The 19673-nt window shown below is 41.7% G+C and overlaps 1 protein-coding gene across 5 annotated transcripts in view; it reads right to left on the reverse strand.

Annotated features, from left to right (window-relative positions):
• ripor1 (RHO family interacting cell polarization regulator 1) overlaps positions 1–19673 on the reverse strand; it is a 267095-nt gene that overhangs the window by 9690 nt on the left and 237732 nt on the right. For all 5 annotated transcript variants that reach the window (XM_048546692.2, XM_048546694.2, XM_048546691.2 and 2 more), the window contains exons 14-18: positions 13638–13777; positions 11673–11841; positions 5806–5941; positions 4813–4971; positions 337–495 (exon numbers count right to left, since the gene is read on the reverse strand). In XM_048546692.2, coding sequence (XP_048402649.1) covers positions 337–495; positions 4813–4971; positions 5806–5941; positions 11673–11841; positions 13638–13777 — 763 coding nt within the window. The remainder of the gene's footprint in view (positions 1–336; positions 496–4812; positions 4972–5805; positions 5942–11672; positions 11842–13637; positions 13778–19673) is intronic.

Consider the following 19673-nt stretch of genomic DNA (forward strand, 5'->3'; position numbering starts at 1 on the left):
CGCAGTGCCAATTCACAGTATTCATTATCCCTCCACTGACCTCTAGGGCCTAGAGATCAATGGGGTAGTTTCACAAGATACAATCCTTCTCACCAGGTCCAATGTTTTCTTCTTCATATAGAGGGTATGGATGGTCAGCCATGATTGCCAGGATGATCACATAAAGCTATGCCAGCAGAATTCTAGCTGCTGTACAAACTGGATAGTGAGACATTCAGAAAGAGCAAAAACTAAGAATACTGTTCACACAGAAATGGAGGAGCACAAAAAGGAGGGAATTATTAATGTGAGGCTGGAGTTAGGGGTAAGGCTGCATAGAGAACATTAGAAAAGTACCTTCATCTGCTACCTCCATGATATAGGCAGGTAAGGAGGGCACATTCTGCTCCTCAATGTGACTCAAGTATTGGAAGATAGTCAGGAGTTCCACATTTCCACTTCGAGCACGTTTTGGCAACGTTCTGTCCAAAAACCTTTCCACTAGTTTAATGAAAACTGTAAGAAAGAGCAGACTAAATGACAGGATAATAAAATGTGAGGCTGGATGAACACAGCAGGCCAAGCAGCATCTCAAGAGCACAAAAGCCGACGTTTCGGGCCTAGACCCTTCATCAGAGAGGGGATGGAGAGAGGGAGCTGGAATAAATAGGGAGAGAGGGGGAGGCGGACCGAAGATGGAGAGTAAAGAAGATAGGTGGAGAGAGTATAGGTGGGGAGGTAGGGAGGGGATAGGTCAGTCCAGGGAAGACGGACAGGTCAAGGAGGTGGGATGAGGTTAGTAGGTAGCTGGGGGTGCGGTTTGGTGTGGGAGGAAGGGATGGGTGAGAGACTAAATGACAGAACTGTTTTACTAAATGGGTATTTAAAATCGGTATGCAGTAAAAGTGCCTCAGTCTGCAGCACAGTCCAAGCTGAAATGATCATTGAGTATATTTCTGTTTTACAAAATCACTTTATAGTTAAATTGATTATATTTGAGCGTATAATAAATCCTCCAAATGGTGAGTTCTGTTTAAGTTCTGAGTTAGGCAGTATGGCACAATAGAACACCATTGAAATAAACCTTTTGAATCTGGTGATGCATCAGACAGAGAAGAGATTATCCTCACTTACACCTGCTAATATTCACTTAGAGGTGGCTCAATGTCAGCCTATTTGCACTGTAAAATCAGCTTTGGGACTGTAAGTCATCCTTATCTGGTCTGGCCTACATGTGAGTCCAGACCCACAGCAATATGGTTGACTCTTAGCTGTCGTCTGGGCAATTAGGGATGGGCAATCAATGCTGTCCTTGCCAGAGATGCTCTCGTCATGTGAATGAATAAAAACTGCCAGTGGACTGGGAGATAATTAATAAAGACAAAGTACTGCGGATGCTGGAGATCTAAAATAACAAAGTGCTGGAGAAATTGAGCATCCATGGAGAGAGAAAAAGGTGAACATTTCAAGTGCATTAAGACTTTTCTTCAGAACTTGGCTAGCTAGTTAGTCTTCTTTCTCTCTTCAACCCACTAAACAAAACTGATCTTTGTCTTCAACAGACCACATGCAATTATCTACAGGGCAAGTGGAATATATTTAGCAGTTGAACAGACAGGTGGCAGATGAAAATCAATGTGGGCAAATGGAAAGCATATCCAAGAAATAATTCTCATCTAAAAAGATCGAGCTAAGGGTCATGAGTGATAACAATGTGAAACAACTGCAACAATGTTCAGTGGCAACAAGTAAAAATAAATCAGATTAGATTAGATTCCCTACAGTGTGGAAACAGGCCCTTCGGCCCAACAAGTCTATACCACCCCTTTTTGGAAGCATCACACCCAGAACCATCTCCATCACCCTATAACCCACACACCCCTGAACACTACAGGCAATTTAGCATGGCCAATCCACCTAGCCTGCACATCTTTGGACTGTGGGAGGAAACCCACGCATACATGGGAAGAACGTGCAAACTCCACACTGACAGTCACCCGAGGCTGGAATTGAACCCGGGTCCCTGGCACAGTGAGGCTGCAGTGCTAACCACTGAGCCACTGTGCCACCGATATTAAAATATGTTAAAAGCTCGACATTGAGGTGAAGTAATGAGATCATGCTATACTTCATAAAGCATTTGTGCTGATGAAAGTATAAAACTGTATTGTTCCAGTTGCCACAGCATGAAAAGAATTTTGCAGCTATTGAGGAGTAACCACAATGATTGAGGAAATTGGGGTACTGGATTACAAAAGATGCAGAAAAAGATGATTAAAAGGTAAAACTAATTTGTAGAAAAAATTGTTCTCCAATCAATCGATAAAAACGGGTTAGCAAGACATTAAAACCAATTAGTTCTAAATCAATGCAATTTCAATTTAGATTAATGTATTTCAGAAAATAGTTTAGCATATATTTTATGAGTGGTGAGTGCAGTGGGCTTGAAAGAAGCAGCTGCCTTTGAAGTGATAGTTCTTAAAGCTTTTCAATGCATTATATTTGCATCTGTTGTCGATTGGTAAATTGTTTAAGTTGTAATTTATGATTAATCTGGACATAACAAGACGGTCTGTGATCTTTCAGTCTGCACTCATTTCTCAAATCCTTTCAACTAGACTTCGGCTAAAACAGATCAAATTACATCAAGCCAATGTACTTAAAACAGGGCAGTGAACATAAGTGGTCCATGCTGGCGTTTATGCTCCACACAAGACTCCTCCCACTCTCCATCAGTATAATCCCTCATTTCATTTCTCTCTCATGGGCTTACCTAGCTTCCCCTTATAAAAACATTTGTACCATTTGCCTCTCAACTCCATGTGCTATCAAATTCCACATTCTTTGAGTAAAGAGAGTTCCTGAATTCCCAATTTGTTTTATTAGTGACTCCCTTATGTTTATGTCCTTGAGTTTTTGATTCCTCCATAAATGAAAGAATTTTTTCTACAGCTATCCTCTCAACTCTTTCACTATCATAAATTCCAACAGCGTGATGGAATCCTCCCTATCGCTAGCTCCAACAATGCTCAATAAGCTCAACACTCTCCAGGACAAAGCAGCCCACTTGATTGGCACATACACAAACACTCATTCCCTCCAACACCAACGCTCTATCAGCAGTGCGTACCATCTACAAGATGCACAAATTCACCAAGGCTCCTTAGACAGCATATCCCAAACCCATAACCACTGCCATCTAGAAGAACAATGGTAGCAGATAAATTGGTACAACACCACTTGCAAGTACCGCTTAGAGCTGCACACCATCCTGACTTGGAAATACATTACCATTCCTTCAGTGTCACTGGGTTGAACTCCTGGAACTCCCTTTCTAATGGCACTGTGGAACTATCTACAGTGATTCAAGAATGCAGCTCACCACCACCTTCTCAAGGGATGGGAAATAAATACTTGCCCAGCAATTGACTAAATAGGAAACACATTTTCTGCCAAGTGACTCCTCAGCCGTCTCTCTTTTCTAAAAAAATACATTCAGCTTTCTTCATGTGTCCTTACAAATATACCCTCCCAGTTCTGCTATCTTTCTTCTGAATCTCTTTGCACATTTTCCTCTGCATCTATGTTCTTTTGTAGTATGGAGACCAACTAAGATCTGATACTTCACAGAGGTAAATGGCCTAGTGGTATTATTACCTGGGTCTCTGTACTAAGAGTCCAGCAATGCACAGGGGACCTGGGTTTGAATCCTACCACAGGTGGTGGAATGTGAATTCAATAAATATCTGAAATTAAGAGTATAATGATGACCATGAATCCATTCTTGATTGTTGGAAAAACCCATCTGGTTCACTAATGCTCTTTAAGGAGGGAAACAGCCATCCCTTAATGGTCTGGCCGACATGTGACTCCAGACCCACAGCAATATGGTTGACTCTTAGCTGTTATCTGGGCAACTGGGGATGGGTAATAAATGCTGTCCTTACCAGAGATACCCTCGTAATGTGAACAAATAAAAAAAAATTCATTTAGCTTCTCCTTTTCAAATCTACCTCTTCAAAACAAACCCCAGCATTTGGCTTTTTTACATGTAAAAATGACCTTTTAATATGTGCTACTAGTTTTAATGATTTATGAATCCCTTGTTTTCTCCCCCCTTGTTTAAACGTTTGTTATCCAAGCAATAAGTTAGGTGCCTCAACATTAATCCAATAAAAATGTATCACCTCACATTTACCTATTTTGAAATCACTAGTATATATGTCAATTTCATAATCATTTCACTAACTTGGGTGAACCATCCAGCGTTGAGCTGGGGAAGTTTATACACAGAACGGCAATGTGACAATCATTCCCACTGTTCAAGAGATGTAGGCCATTAATGTTCACATATTTTGTCACATTCTTCCTTTATGCTGACCACATTGGTGTTACTTGCAAAGCTGGAAGCTGTACACCAACATCAGGGTCCTAAACATTTACGTAAATGTTTGAAGTGTTTTTCTCCACTGACGCATTTTTCTAGTGATTTTTGTTTTTATTTCAAATTTATAACATCTACTGTATTTTGTTTTTGTCAGCACCGATACTTGTGGAACAGTATTTTCCACCATTTACCAACTCTGTAGCTGCTCTTAACCCCTACTCTGTTTTTGAATTGGTAGTTAGCTTGCTATCCATATTCTGCTACATGCTTGTCCATTCCAAGTACTTTGTAATGAGTCTACTATGCGGTAGCTTATCGAAGGCCTTACCAGAAGTTATTTTGTACTTGCTGCTTAAATTTCATCAAAAGCTTGACCTTATTGTTATCTATTTCTCCAACAAAGGTATCTTCAAGTAGGAGCTGTCCAGGGTAAAACGGTCACTAACCTGCTTCTGCTGGGCCAGAGTAGTGCTCGTTCACTTTGCTCCCAAAGCTTGAGTTCAGCTTCTGCAAAACGCGCTGGACTGTGGCGCTAAACAGGTTCGAGCCCTCGGTACAGTGTGTCCAGAAAGAAAAGACCGTTTTATCTTTCAGCAGTGGCATGACTGAAAGGAAGAATGTTTTATGAAAAGAAGACAACCCAAGTGCCAACTTCCTTTCAAAATTAAGGTTTTAAATTTAAAAAAAAAACAAAAACAATTTATCCCTCCCAAAAAAAATGTGACAGATCTGCAATGAAACACTTTGCTTCTGGAAATTTGCTTTAGTCGTAATGATCACACTTGTTTTTAGCTAACAGTGCCATCTCCCATAGATATTTCATAACATAATGCTGCCATTCATCAAACAAAGCTCAGCTGCCCAAACTTAGCCAACTGATTTAGAGAATAATACGGGTTGCTCAATTCATTTACCTTTATTTTGATAAGAAAGATGTAAATTGAAAAAGCACTTTTTACATTACAAAGCAGTCTATGGCCGACTAAATATTTTGAAGTACAGACAATCTTGCAGCAAAGGTGGCAGCCGATTTGCACACAGCCAGCTCCCTTAAACAGCTACTGACATGTACAGACAATCAGTTCTGGATCGAAGTCAAGAAATATATATTGGACAAGACACTTTGAAACAGTTGCATGGGATATTTTGCATCCAAAGGACATTTTGAGTTTCAGTTTACTATTTCAATGAAAAGACATCAACTCTGACTTCCCTAGTACTGCAGTGTGATTCTGGATTTTTGTGCACAAATCCTGAGTAGGACTTGAACCCAAAAATTCCTGAAACAAAAATGCAAGATTTCTACAACTGGTTATCGTGACACATTTCTCTTTCACACTTACAAAGAGCAACAAAATTGATAGCATACAATCGCAATAGGCTTCAAGGAGCCAGTGTATTAATGCCTAGCGATGTTTTATTTGAGAAGATCAACTCACCCTCCTCGGCAGTGCTTATGTTCCCAGATTTCTCCTCACTCAGTCTGGACACTCTCTCTAGAACATGCGCCTCCCTTAGGAGCTTGTCCAGTGCATAAATCTCCCGGCATCGTAGTGGTCCGTAGATACCCAATTGCTGCAACATGAAATGGATATTGAAAACTTGCATATATATACAATATATATATATAAATTAAGAAAAAACTGTGATACAACGCCACAAGTGGTGATATGAGGAGAGATTACTAAAAACCTGATGCCAGCAGTAGGTTTTATGGAGCATTTTAAGTGGAGAAGTTTAGGGAGGGAATTCAAAGGCAGCTGGTCGCAGTTACAATCAGAGATGTACAAGAGGCCAGATTTAATGGAATTCAGTTAACTTGGAAGCCATTGAGGCTGGACAGGGTTGGAGAGATAGGGAGGGGACAGGCCAAAGGGATTTAAAAAATAAGGATTTAAAAAAAGAAGCGTTAGTGAACGGGAATGGGTTCACTAACATGTGGAGATGAGCCCAAGTCACAGAAGATGGGAGACCAGCCAAGGAAGCGTAGATAAACAAGGGCAGGGATGAGAGTTTTCAGCAGTAGGAAGGCTAAAGCAGAGTCAGAGCCTGTTGACACAGCAGAAGGTTGAAGCTGGCCATGGGCAATCGTGCAAATGTGTGTTTAGAAGCTTCTTTTAGGGACCAACTGAACTCCAACATTATCAGGAATGAAAACAATTGACAGAAAAGCAAGTTTGTGACAGGAACAAGCACAATGACTTCAGTTTTCACAATATTTAGTTGGAGGAAATTTCTATTTGTTTGGTTTCGGGTGTTCAACAAGCAGTGAGATCAGAGACAGTTGAAGTATCTTTTGAGGTAGTGATTTGATAGAATAGAGTGCCATCAGCTGTCAGGTGAGAAACAGGAGGACGCCGTAGGTAATGGTGTGAATGTTTGAAGGGAAAGTGTTACAAGCAATTTTCTGGTTTTGATTAAATCAGAATAAAATGAAGTTAGTGTGTCCCATCCAGCTGGACAATGGAGGAAAGACATTAGAGGATAACAGTGTGTAAACCTTGTTGAAGACTGTAGACAAGATGAAAGAGATAGTTTATCACAGTCACAATAACGTAGAATGTCATTTTTACATTAACAAGGGCTATTTTAATACTGCGGCTGGGCAAGAAACCTGATTGGAGGAATTCAAACATATAACATTGTGGCAAAGATAGACACGGACTTGAAAGCAACATATTTAAGGACTTTGGGCAGGAAAAGGAGCTTGAAATTGGACAGTAAATGACAGGTACAGAAGGATTAAGAATAGCTTTGCGTTAAGGTGAGATTGACAGTTGTTGGAAGACAACATCCCTGGAGACTGAAGTTTGAACGAATACTGAACCAAGGAAATACAGTAAAGTTGGCTGGTTAATGGTTTAGTTGGCAGAATGGGTCAGTGGGATCTCATGGGCAAGATGATATTAGGAAGAACATGCTGTTATCTGAAAGGGGTGGCAAAGGAATGTATGCAGAGGCAGCTGAACAGATAGTTTCAGTATTTGTGATAAAGATGTTTGTGGCATCCTCACACTTATCGTTGCAAGTGAGAGTGAAGGAGGCACTACAACACCAATTTCTTTTAACTAGCAAATACACTTTGTGATAACAAAGTGTGGAGCTGGATGAACACAGCAGGTCAAGCAGCATCTTAGCTGCTCCTAAGATGCTGCTCGGCAAGCTGTGTTCATCCAGCTCCACACTTTGTTATCTCGGATTCTCCAGCTCTGCAGTTCCCATTATCTCTAATGCACTTTGTGATCAGCTTTATGCTGAACTTCTCTATCATGAACCATCATGTTTAAACAAAAGATCAAAACCATAAGTTGTGTAAAACAATTATCACAGATGTGTCTTTCACAACTTTTGTAAGCCTTAAAACAATTTATTCTAATGTAATATTTTGAAATAAAAAGATAACACGCCAGAGAACTATTCAAAGAAGAGTCATATCAGACTTGAAACGTTAACTCTATTTCTCTCTCCACAGATGCTGTCAGACCTGCTGAGTTTCTCCAACATTTTCTGTTTTTATATCAGATTTCCAGCATGTACAGTATTGTGCTTCTATAGATCTTTTTGATTTTAGTCAATGTTATTGAGTAGTATCAATCAATTTGTGCGCAATACACCTGTGTAAATAGCAACCAGATAGTTAAAGGATTAATACTGGCCCAGAAATGATTGCATGGATTCTTCATTAAACCTCAGGAAAGACCTTTAGGTTACATTTATAAAATCTGTCCATGGCAGTAAGACAAGTTAAACATTCTGCAGAGTACTTTCACATATCATAGATCATAGCTCATCTACATCAGAGTTTACCTCAGAAGGTCATCTACATTTACATTAAACATTTACACAGGTTCCTGACAAAATACCTCTGCTATTCTTCAAATTGGTGCCACGAGATATTTTTATGTTCAACTCAAGAGTTCATATCGGTTCTAGATTTCAGGTTTTCTCCAAAAGACTGTACGTCCGATAGAAGGCTCTGTCTGTACTGACGTTTCAGCCTGGATTATATGAAGCAGCTTCTGGAATGGATCGAGTTAAAAACTTTCTGACTCAGAGATGAGATTGTTACCACTGATTGAAACAAGAAGTTGGTACAAAAATACTCAAGTTATCAAGGTGACAAAACTTTTATTCCAATTTAATCCTCATTTACGTGGGATTAATGCTAAAATTTAAACTAAGGACTGGATTTAGCTGGAGTAGGATATTTCTCAGGCTTCTGGAATAACTTTGAACAAGTGAGAGTTCACTACAGTGCGGTGAGGATGATAGGACAACTGGGACCTCAGTGAACCATGAACATAAACCAATGTGATTTAGCAATGGAGAAAGAACAGAAGCAGAGAAGGGGAGAAAATTGAAGTCAAATCCAAAAAAGGAGGATACACAGAGAAAACAAAAGGACCAAGAAAGGGACAAGAAGGCAAAAGGAAAAGAAAAAAAAACCTTTTAATACTCATAAATTGACTACATATAAGAATGAGATTGAACACTAGAAATTATTTCCATGCTGGGCCAGATTAAATGCTGTAACAATTATCACACTGTGAATAGACACTGTGACTCTTAAATTAATAAACTTTATGAAGTGTTAATATGTAAACCCACAAATCCTTAAAAACAACAGAGCACCCTTTGCTCAGTATAAACGGCAAATGGAATAAGTGGATCAGCAAGTTCAGGATAATTGCAATGAATGATCTGACTTAACACGGTGTGGAGCTGGTGGAACACAGCAGGCCAAGCAGCATCAGTGGAGTAGGAAAGTTGACGTTTCAGGTTGGGACCTGAAATGATCCGATTTATTGTCTAACTTTCTTGGTTGCTGTGTTACACAATCAGCTTTCCAGGAACCACCATCATCAAATTTTATTTAGATTACCTACATTCTGATGCCACTATTTTGGTCATTCGATTTGAAAAGAAAACTTTTGATTAAAGAACAGCCAAAATACCAAACCCACATTCTGAATTGAAATTTTCAATCCACTTCAGTTGCTGCAGCGCCACGTTACTCTCTACAGATGGTAGTGTTGTGAAGGATAAAATGACTTGTGAAATCAAGTTACAGCATGCCAGTGTCATCTGCTGGCAGAATGCAGTACTACAGAATAATTTCAGAAAGGCTAAGGACAACTCCAAATCAGAGCATTTATTTGGATTCAGTTGATCAGACTGTTACTTTATAATAATCGCCTGAGGATTATCAATCAAAAATAATACTATATTAAATCGTGCTGCAGAATGTAAGCTAATATTGGAAAATGAAGAAGTTTGCTTATGTTCAACACAGGACGATGGATCACTTGTTTACAAACTGCAGTCAGAATAAACACAATCAGACAACACAGCAGGCACTGTACTCCCTCATACAGTGAAAGAATTACACAGCACAGAAACAGACCCTTCGGTCCAACTCATCCAAGCTGATGAGATGTTCTAAATTAATCTCGTCCTCAGTTGGCAGCATTTGGTTCACAACCCTATCAACCCTTCCTATTGATACACCCATCCAAATGCCCTTTAAATGCTGTAATTGTACCAGCCTCCACCACTTCCTCTGGCAGCTCATTCCATATACAGACCAAACTGTGTGGAAAAAGTTGCCCCTCAGATCCCTTTTAAATCTTTCCCCTCTCACCTTAGGCCTATGCCCTCTAGTTTTTGATTCCCCTACGTTGGGATAAAGACCTTGGTTATTCACCTTATCCCTGCCCCTCATGATTTTGTAAACCTCTATAAGGTCATTCCTCAGCCTCCAACGCTCCAAAGAAAATAACGCCAAGTCTATTCAACCGCTCCCTATAGTTCAAAGCCTTCAACCCTGGCAACATCATTGTAAATCTTTGCTGAACCTTTTCAAGTTTAGCCACATTTTTTCAATAGCAGGGAGATAAGAATTGAATGCAGTATTCCACATGTAGCCTGACCACTGTCTTCAATAGAATCCCTACAGTGTGGAAACAAGCCATTTGGCCCAACAAGTCCACAATGACTCTCCAAATAACATCCTACCCAGACTCACCTCCCCCAGCCCTCTCCCTAACCTACACATCCCTGGACACTATGGACAATTTAGCACAGCCAATGCACATAACCTGCATATCTTTAGACTGTGGGAGGAAACCAGAAACTCAGGCAGACACAGGGAGAATATGCAAACTCCATACAGTTAGCTGCCTGTGGCCAGAATTGAACCCAGGTCCCTAGCTCTGTCAGACAGCAGTGCTAACCACCGAGCCACCCTGCACAGCCACAACATAACATTGCAACTGCTGTACTCAATGTGCTGACTAATACAGGCAAGCATACTAAATGTCTTCTTCATTACCCTGTCTACCTGCAACTCCACTTTCAAGGAAATGTGAACCTGCACCCCAAAGTCTCTATATTCAAATCCAAATTATGTATAAATGACAAAAAGCAGTCAACCCAGCAACCGATTCTTACAGCACACCACTGGTACAGGCCTCCAGTCCAAAAATAAAACAACCTTCCACCACCACCCTCTGTCTCCTATCTTCAAGCTAATTTTGTATCCAAACTGCTAGCTCTCCCTGGATTCCATGTAATCTAGCCTTGCTAACCAGCCTACCATGTGAAACCTTATTGAATGCCTTGCTGAATTCCATATAGACAATGTCCACCATTCTGCCTTCATCAATCTTCTTTTTCACTTCAAAAAACTCAATTAATTTAATGAGACATAATTTCCCACGCACAAAGCCATGTTGACTATCCCTAATCATTCCTTGCCTTCTCATATGCACGTACGTCCTGTGCCTCGGAATCCCCAACATCTGACCCACTGATGTCAGGCTCACTGGTTGATAGTTCTCTGACTTTTCTGTATCACCTTTCTCAAATAATGGCACCATGTTAGGCAACCTCTAGTCTTCCTCACCCATGGTTAATGATGATACAAATATCTCAGCGAGGGGCCCAGCAATCATTTCCCTAGCTTCCCACAAAATTCTGGGATACATCAATCAGGAAGCCAACTTATAAACTTCTACTTTACTTGGCAGTGATGCTCAAGATGCTAATTCCTAGCACGTGCTAATTTAATGTGCATTTTCAGACAGAGACTTCCGCAGAAGGGAAAAGATACATCATGGAGTCCTTTGCCCCGTAAATAATTATAAATTAAGTACATGGTATGGGAGCTACCCTACTTTGCAAAGACAGCCTGTGCTATCTGTCAACAGAAATCAGCAAACAACAACATTAACACAGAGCTTGGTGGTATGCCCAAAGTTTCAGCGACACCAACATTACAGATAATGAGAAGATTTGATATATTTACCAGTAGAAGTCTGCTGCAGTTATTCAAGTGCACAATCAGAACCTGGTCCAAGTGTTCATTCCCTGTTGTCATTGGAACTGGACTCCCCTCAGAACCACTGCCAACTCCAGTATCCTCTGTTAGTGCTTCACTGGGCCCTGCAGCGGGTCCACGCACATTATTGCTGCGCCTATCAGAAGAAGCAGAAATAGCTTGAGACTGTTTCACTTTCACATGCATTCAGGAGTTAAACAGACAAACTGATCTATCCATGACAGCAAAATCTTCAAACATACCTTCATAGCAATGCAAAAAGACTTCCATTTATGTTGTGCTTTACAGCCAATAATGTACTTTTGGAAATATAGTCACTGTGGTAATGTTGGAAATGTGGCATCTATTTTGCCCACAGCAACCTCCCACAAATAGCATTATGATAATGAACAAATAATCTGTATTTTTGTGATGGTGTCGAAAGACATAAATTGGCTGGAATGCCAGGGATAACTTTTCTTTGAAAGAGTTGCATAGGGTCTTTTACATCTACCCGAGAAGATGGTGCCTCCAACAATGCAGTATTCCTTCAGTGGAGTGTCAGGGTGGATTTTTATACTGAAGTTCCAGAGAGAGAGAGAGATAAACACAGAACTTTGCAACCTATAGAGCTGAATGTTACCAACAGAGACACAGATGACATTTTAGCACCTTCAATGTAGACAAACATCACACTAACACATGATGATTACATTTGGCAGTGGGACAGGTAAGGAGATGGTAGGGCAGATTTGTCAAAAGCCTGGCCAAAGATGCAGGTTTCAATGATTGTATTAAAAAAGGAAGAGATAGAAATAGAAAGATTTAGGGAAGGAATCAAAGAGCTTAGGACCGTGGCAACTGAAGAAATGAATGGTTCAGCAACTAATATCGACAATGCTGAGGATGCTCAAGTTCAGCTCTCAAAAGCACTGCGGTGGATTGGGAGTGGGACCAAATCGTATGGGATAAAATTAGGCCTCTTCTTACAGAAAATGCCAAAACTATTTGTTGTGCTTCACAAATTTTCGACTTCACCTTAACTCCCATATCATCCACAGCACTCATTCTGCACCATCGTTTACAAATTGTGTATGTTAAATGGCAAAGCAATGAAAGCTAGTAGGTTTCAGGATGACATAGGCATTGACGATGAGACAGGCAGAAGCCCAGAAAAGAGAGCTCATTGCAGACCTGTGTAAAATGATGCACTTTGGAAGGCCTAATATGGGAAGCTGTAAATGACATGGTTTGAGAAAGTGGAGATTATCAGACTTGTTATGGTATCCATTTTTACAATTCCTTCAACATGGTGGGACAAAATAATAAGCTGATTAAAGAAGCTTATCATTTGCAGAGCAACGAATGTAAAAACAATAAAATCTGAAACTTCACTCATCGTGGTTAAGTCTCAGCTAGGGTACTGCAAACAATTCTGCAACAGCCATACATCAGGAGAGGAAAGAATGACGGAAAGGCTTCGGCAGAGGATTACCAGGGCTAGGAAACTTCAATGATATGAATTGGTTGGGGAAATTGGAATTGTTCTCCTTGGAATAGAGAAGTTTAGAAGGTTTAATAAAAAGATTTACAAGATTGTGAAAGATTTGATTAAGAAAGACTGTTTCCTCTTAGCAGGTGATTTAATAGCCAGAGGCTAGATTTTAAATTATGGCAAGGATTGAAGGAAAATAAGGAGAAATGTTGTAAATTAGTTTTTAGGATCTGGAATGCTCTACCTGCAAAGGTGGTTCAAGCCGATATCATCATTTTAAAAACAAAATATATCAGGAGGGATTTGCAGGATTATAGACTAAAAGCAAAAATATAGCACAAAAGTTGCATGTTTTTTCAAACAGCCAGAGGTATGACGGGGTCAATAGCCTCTTTCTGTGCTGCAGGTTTCTAATGACATCCCCCTACATAGGGCTTGCCACCAAAAACATGTCATACCTTCCCATCTTCTCTGCCTCATCTTCTGAGAATTCTGAATCCTCCATGTCAGACGTGTTGAGGAAGTCGAAGCTCTCCAATGCATGCTCCACAGTTAGGCTGATACTGGAAGTTCTGCTCCTGGTCACACCCTGCCTCTGCTGCAAAAGGACAACAGTCTAAATTCAACAAATACAAGCAAACCTCCATCATCACAGAATCTGCACTTCCATTTCTTCCTTGAATTGATGCGGTGTCCTTCATCAGCCACCATGGAGGGAACTTCGTTCTGCCCCAACCACCTCGCTGTGGGTGGGATGTAGCAGCCTACATCAAACCTTCACTTTGACTTTATGTATTCACATAAATCAACAATGGGTTTCAAATTCAAGGGTGAGGAAATCTCAGATTGCTCCATTTGTTGGCACAAAATGGGATTGAAATGCTACACAATTAAGAATTAGTTTGGTGTCTGCCCTTCACTGGCTACTACGTGCATTAGGCTGTAAAAGAACTGCAACTTTAAAGTTGGAGGAAATGAAGGTCTTTCAACTGAACCTGCAAGAATGGGTTAGCTATTATGACCATGCTCTCTATTCATGACCACAGAGGCATGGACATCAATGGAGACTACAACCATCCCTCTCATTTCCCCACAATCGCACAAGATTCTGGCACTAGGTGGCAGTATAGGATTGGGGTCAGCCAATTCCATGTTGTTCACTACAAAATTGCTTTACAAAATCTTTTGGGTTTCTTCCTGGAAGACCCTGCATAGTCAGAGGAGGACTATAGAATGGAAACAGGCCTTTCAGCCCAAATGTTTCCTGCATAAAATTTTCTTTGTCAAAAAAGGCGTAATAAGAATGGGTAGAAAATGTGTCATAAAAGAGAAATGGAAAATAGGGACGGGGCAGTTCAGGGTTCATACGTACTGGATCGCAAACCAGTAATTCAAACAGAAACCAAAAGGCTGCAAGAAAGCCTGATTGACAGCTTTCTTCGAATCCCAATGCTGGTTTATTGTCCCTTGCTGCCAAATACCCATCAATTAAGAGCATCCAAATTCCAGTAATGATGGGGCAATTTCTTTCGATACTAATTAACGTACATCAGAACAACATAGGACATAATTTGATATCTGTCCATGTAGCAGGACTCCAAACAGTATTTAATTACTGCGGAGAAAGTTTATTGAATGGCAGGGTTTGGGCAGGCCAGTGCTCTACAATTGTAATCTATAACCCATCATTAGTCTCACGCTACAGGATGTATGGTGTTCAGATTGAAGTGTTCATTATGTTGGCAGCCTGTTACAAGCAGTTGTCAGGATTGGCTGGCAGCATCAATACAAATCGATCAAGAACTGCTACATAAAACTGCAGCTTCAATAAGGAATTCAATGGCCAATGTTTGGGAAGTGCCACATCCAAAGCCATCACCAGACAAAAGCAATCTCAAGAGATGAGCATCATCCAGCTCTTACTCCACTTCTCTTGCTTAATATGTAGTTTGCGTGGGTATGGTTGACACCTGGTTTCACTTCTGATGCTGGACCAGATGCTCAGTTCAATCTGAATATAGCACCATTCATGTGAAAGCTGTTCAATAAAACTGTTTCTACACATCAGAAAACAGACGTAGCTCAGTTGTCAGATAAACCCAACTGTTTCATTAACAACGTTCGGAGAACGAAATCTGAAACCTGCAGCATGCCTGGCCTAGTTATCTACAAACATGGTTACTATCACCTTCAATCCCAACTCGCGACAACTAAATACATTCAGCCTCACCAGTGCTACCCACTGTCTCAAGATTAAATTAAAAACTAATATTCCTCTGCAGCGTTAAAATCCTCACTGATCTTCAATGCGTAATCACCAATTCCAACATTGTGGGGTCCTGACGACCTGAACTGCAGAGAAGAGGAAGATAGTTAAAGTATAATTTAGAATAAAGAATCGGCCTGGTCACAAATCTTCTTATGCAATTCAATAAAAAAGTTGCCTTCGTCCTGCTGGATAATAAGTAATGTAGGGCGGCCATCAGGTTGCTCTGTCATTAGAAATAGACATTAGTGGTCATTTAACTTGAAGATCACCATGCTTCATGTGAGGGGAGAGGTTCAGAAAGAGAGAGAGTCCTTCATGGTAATCTAATCCAATGTGGCATCTGGGTCCACGACGTCGATATCACTCTGTCTTACAAACCAGTCATCCAGCCAAGTGAGTCATCTGGCCCCTCAGCACTAAGGAACACAGTTAAGAGCAGGCCCAGGCTCAGGCCCAAATCATGGGATGAGCCCAAATAAAAATGCATTTAAATTATTCTCTTTGCAAATCAGCTACTTCGTCGCATTATTCACTATCAGAGGCACAAAATACACCACATCTAACCAGGCCTATTAGTTTGAGCACTCCAGAAGGAATATTTCTGCTTCATTTACTGAAAAGCACATGCCAACTACCAATGCAGATACCTGCAGTTACTGGAAATCTAGCAGTGAAGTGATTTTTCAGTTGTCTTTGGGACTGCCGATGTCAGAAGCCTCAGATCGACGTAAACTCTTCAACTCTCCACTCAAAGAACACCAGGAAGGTGATGATATCTGCCCATCTCTTGACTAAAAAAAATGTTGTAAATGGGACATCTTACGGTAACATGGCCCCTCATGATTTGAAAAGAAAAAAAAAATAAATGAAGACAAAGGCTCCTTCTGGACTTCTCAGACTTTGATTACAGCAGCAGACAGCCACTTACTATAGGCACCCAGACAGCAGGCAAGTGAGGACAAGAATAGTCCAGTATCAGTAGATTGGGTGTGTCAAACATGTGAAACAGTCAGCTGTGACTGCAGTAGCATTCCAGACTCCCAAACCAACTGTTCTACTTGGAACTCAAACACTGAGTGAAAGATTAATATGGAGGGAAAAATTAGAATATGACAAAAAGCAAGCTAAAAATCTAAAAACAGATAATGAGAATTTCTAGATATTTAAGGAGTAAGAGTCTGGGGAATTAAAAATGGAAAGTAGGAAACTGGCAGATTAACTGAACAGATATTTATTTCACTTCAGTGTTTGATACAAAGGGTAAGTTAAGGTCACCATTATCCTACCAGACCATAGGGTTGCTTTCTCAATAAAGAGACACAACTGATGGGAGGGGAGAGATTGAAAAGGAGTGTCATTCATAACATCTGCCAGCACGGGAACTGAACCCATGCTGTTGGCCCTTCTCTGCGTTCCAAACCAGCTGTTCAGCCAACTGAGCTAACCAACTTTGCAAATGTCTTCTCTGAAAGGAACAGCAGCTAACCAGGATAACAAAGTGTGAAGCTGGATGAACGCAGCAGGCCAAGCAGCATCTCAGGAGCACAAAAGCTGACATTTCGGGCCCAGTCCCTTCATGAAGAAATAATGATTACAGAGGCAATTAACCCATAGACTCAGTAACAGAAAATTAACATATACCATGTAAGAAGTGCACAGTTATCTAAATTGCATCATTACTAATGCTTAGGTTTACATCATGCATACAGTCGAAGCATAATCAACATATCACTACATAGGTACACCTATTTAATTATTTTTGAATTCTTTCAGCGCATTCTTTTTAGCTAGTGGCTCATGCACATTGACTAATTTTGTGTTAAGGATACCTTTGTGATCCTCTGGGTGGTCAGACCACCAGATCTTGGAAGGCATCCTAACTTTCCCTGCCGTAAATACCAGACTTATGTCTTCCTCATACTCCTCTTGTACAGGCACTTTTGGTGCATAGCGAACGGTGTTCATAATTCTTCATTCTTTACAGCATACCGTTACATACATAAACAACATTCCCATGCCAACAATTTGCCGAGTGATTTGTGGAGTTGAGATTAATTGTGGATGCCAAAAATCCAGCTGCCAGACATCTATTCGCTTTGTTCTGTAACTTGTGGGTAGGAACAATACAGGCAGAAGCCTTCAGAAAAGGCACGAGTGAGTGTCTCTATCTTGATCAATACCAAAAGCCTGAAGAGCCAGTTGCTTTCTCCCATCAGTTGCTATAAAGAGGCTATGAAGAGGCAGAGGAATTGGGAATAGGGGATGGAATTTTTGCAGGAGGGTGGGTGGGAAGAGGTGTATTCTAGGTAGCTGTGGGAGTCGGTGAGCTTGAAATGGACATCAGTTACAAGCTGGTTGCCTGAGATAGAGACTGAGGGGTCCAGGAAGGTGAGGGATGTGTTGGAGATGGCCCAGGTGAACTTGAGGTTGGGGTGGAAGGTGTTGGTGAAGTGGATGAACTGTTCGAACTCCTCTGGGGAGCAAGAGGTGGCGCCGATACAGTCATCAATGTAACGGAGGAAGAGGTGGGGTTTGGGACCTGTGTAGGTGCGGAAGAGGGACTGTTCCACGTAACCTACAAAGAGGCAGGCATAGCTGGGGCCCATGCGGGTGCCCATGGCCACCCCCTTTGTCTGTAGGAACCTATTTCCAATTCCTCCGCCTCCACCGCATCTGCTCCCAGGATGAAGCATTCCACTCCCGCACATCCCAGATGTTCGAGTTCTTCAAGGACCGCAACTTTCCCCTCCACAGTGGTCGAGAACGCCCTTGACCGCGTCTCCCACATTTCCCGCAACACATCCCTCACACCCCGCTCCCGCCACAACCGCCCAAAGAGGATCCCCCTCGTTCTCACACCCCAGCCCACCAACCTCCGGATACAACGCATCAACCTCTGACACTTGTGCCATCTATAATCCGATCCCACCACCCAAGACATTTTTCCATCCCCACCCTTGTCTGCTTTCCGGAGAGACCACTCTCTCCATGACTCCCTTGTTCGCTCCACATTGCCCTCCAACCCCACCACACCCGGCACCTTCCCCTGCAACTGCAGGAAGTGCTACACTGGCCCCCACAACTCCTCCCTCACCCCTATCCCAGGCCCCAAGATGACTTTCCATATTAAGCAGAGGTTCACCTGCACATCTGCCAATGTGGTATACTGTATCCACTGTACCCAGTGTGGCTTCCTCTACATTGGGGAAACCAAGCGGAGGCTTGGGGACCGCTTTGCAGAACACCTCCGCTCGGTTTACAATAAACAACTGCACTTCCCAGTCATGAACCATTTCAACTCCCCCTCCCATTCTTTAGATGACATGTCCATCATGGGCCTCCTGCAGTGCCACAATGATGCCACCCGAAGGTTGCAGGAACAGCAACTCATAATCCGCTTGGGAACCCTGCAGCCCAATGATATCAATGTGGACTTCACCAGCTTCAAAATCTTCCCCCTCCCCCATCGCATCCCAAAATCAGCCCAGTTCGTCCCCTCCACCCACTGCATCCCAAAAACCAGCCCAGCCCGTCTCTGCCTCCCTAACCTGTTCTTCCTCTCACCCATCCCTTCCTCCCACCCAAAGCCGCACCTCCATTTCCTACCTACTAACCGCATCCCACCTCCTTGACCTGTCCGTCTTCCCTGGACTGACCACACCCAAAGCCGCACCTCCATTTCCTACCTACTAACCGCATCCCACCTCCTTGACCTGTCCGTCTTCCCTGGACTGACCTATCCCCTCCCTACCTCCCCACCTATACTCTCCTCTCCACCTATCTTCTTTTCTCTCCAACTTCGGTCCGTCTCCCCCCCTCCCTATTTATTCGAGAACCCTCACCCCATCCTCCTCTCTGATGAAGGGTCTAGGCCCGAAACGTCAGCTTTTGTGCTCCTGAGATGCTGCTTGGCCTGCTGTGTTCATCCAGCTTCACACTTTGTTATCTTGGATTCTCCAGCATCAGCAGTTCCCATTATCTCAGTTGCTATAAGCTGTTGGTTTTAAACAATAAATCAGAAACTAACAGTTTATCCCTTATCAGTTGTAAACTGGTTGATATGTACCTCCTGTAAAAAAAGTGGAAGAAAGTGAAGGAAAAAAAATCGGAACCACATGGTTTGGGAATGAAAAAATAACACCCCATTGAATCCTGATTGATCTCCTTCTTCACTGTCCTTTTTTCTCAACCACTCATAACATAAGTTCTTTCGTCTATCTGTCTG

The sequence above is a fragment of the Stegostoma tigrinum genome, chromosome 16 (genome assembly GCF_030684315.1).
Source record: "Stegostoma tigrinum isolate sSteTig4 chromosome 16, sSteTig4.hap1, whole genome shotgun sequence".
Taxonomy (NCBI): domain Eukaryota; kingdom Metazoa; phylum Chordata; class Chondrichthyes; order Orectolobiformes; family Stegostomatidae; genus Stegostoma; species Stegostoma tigrinum.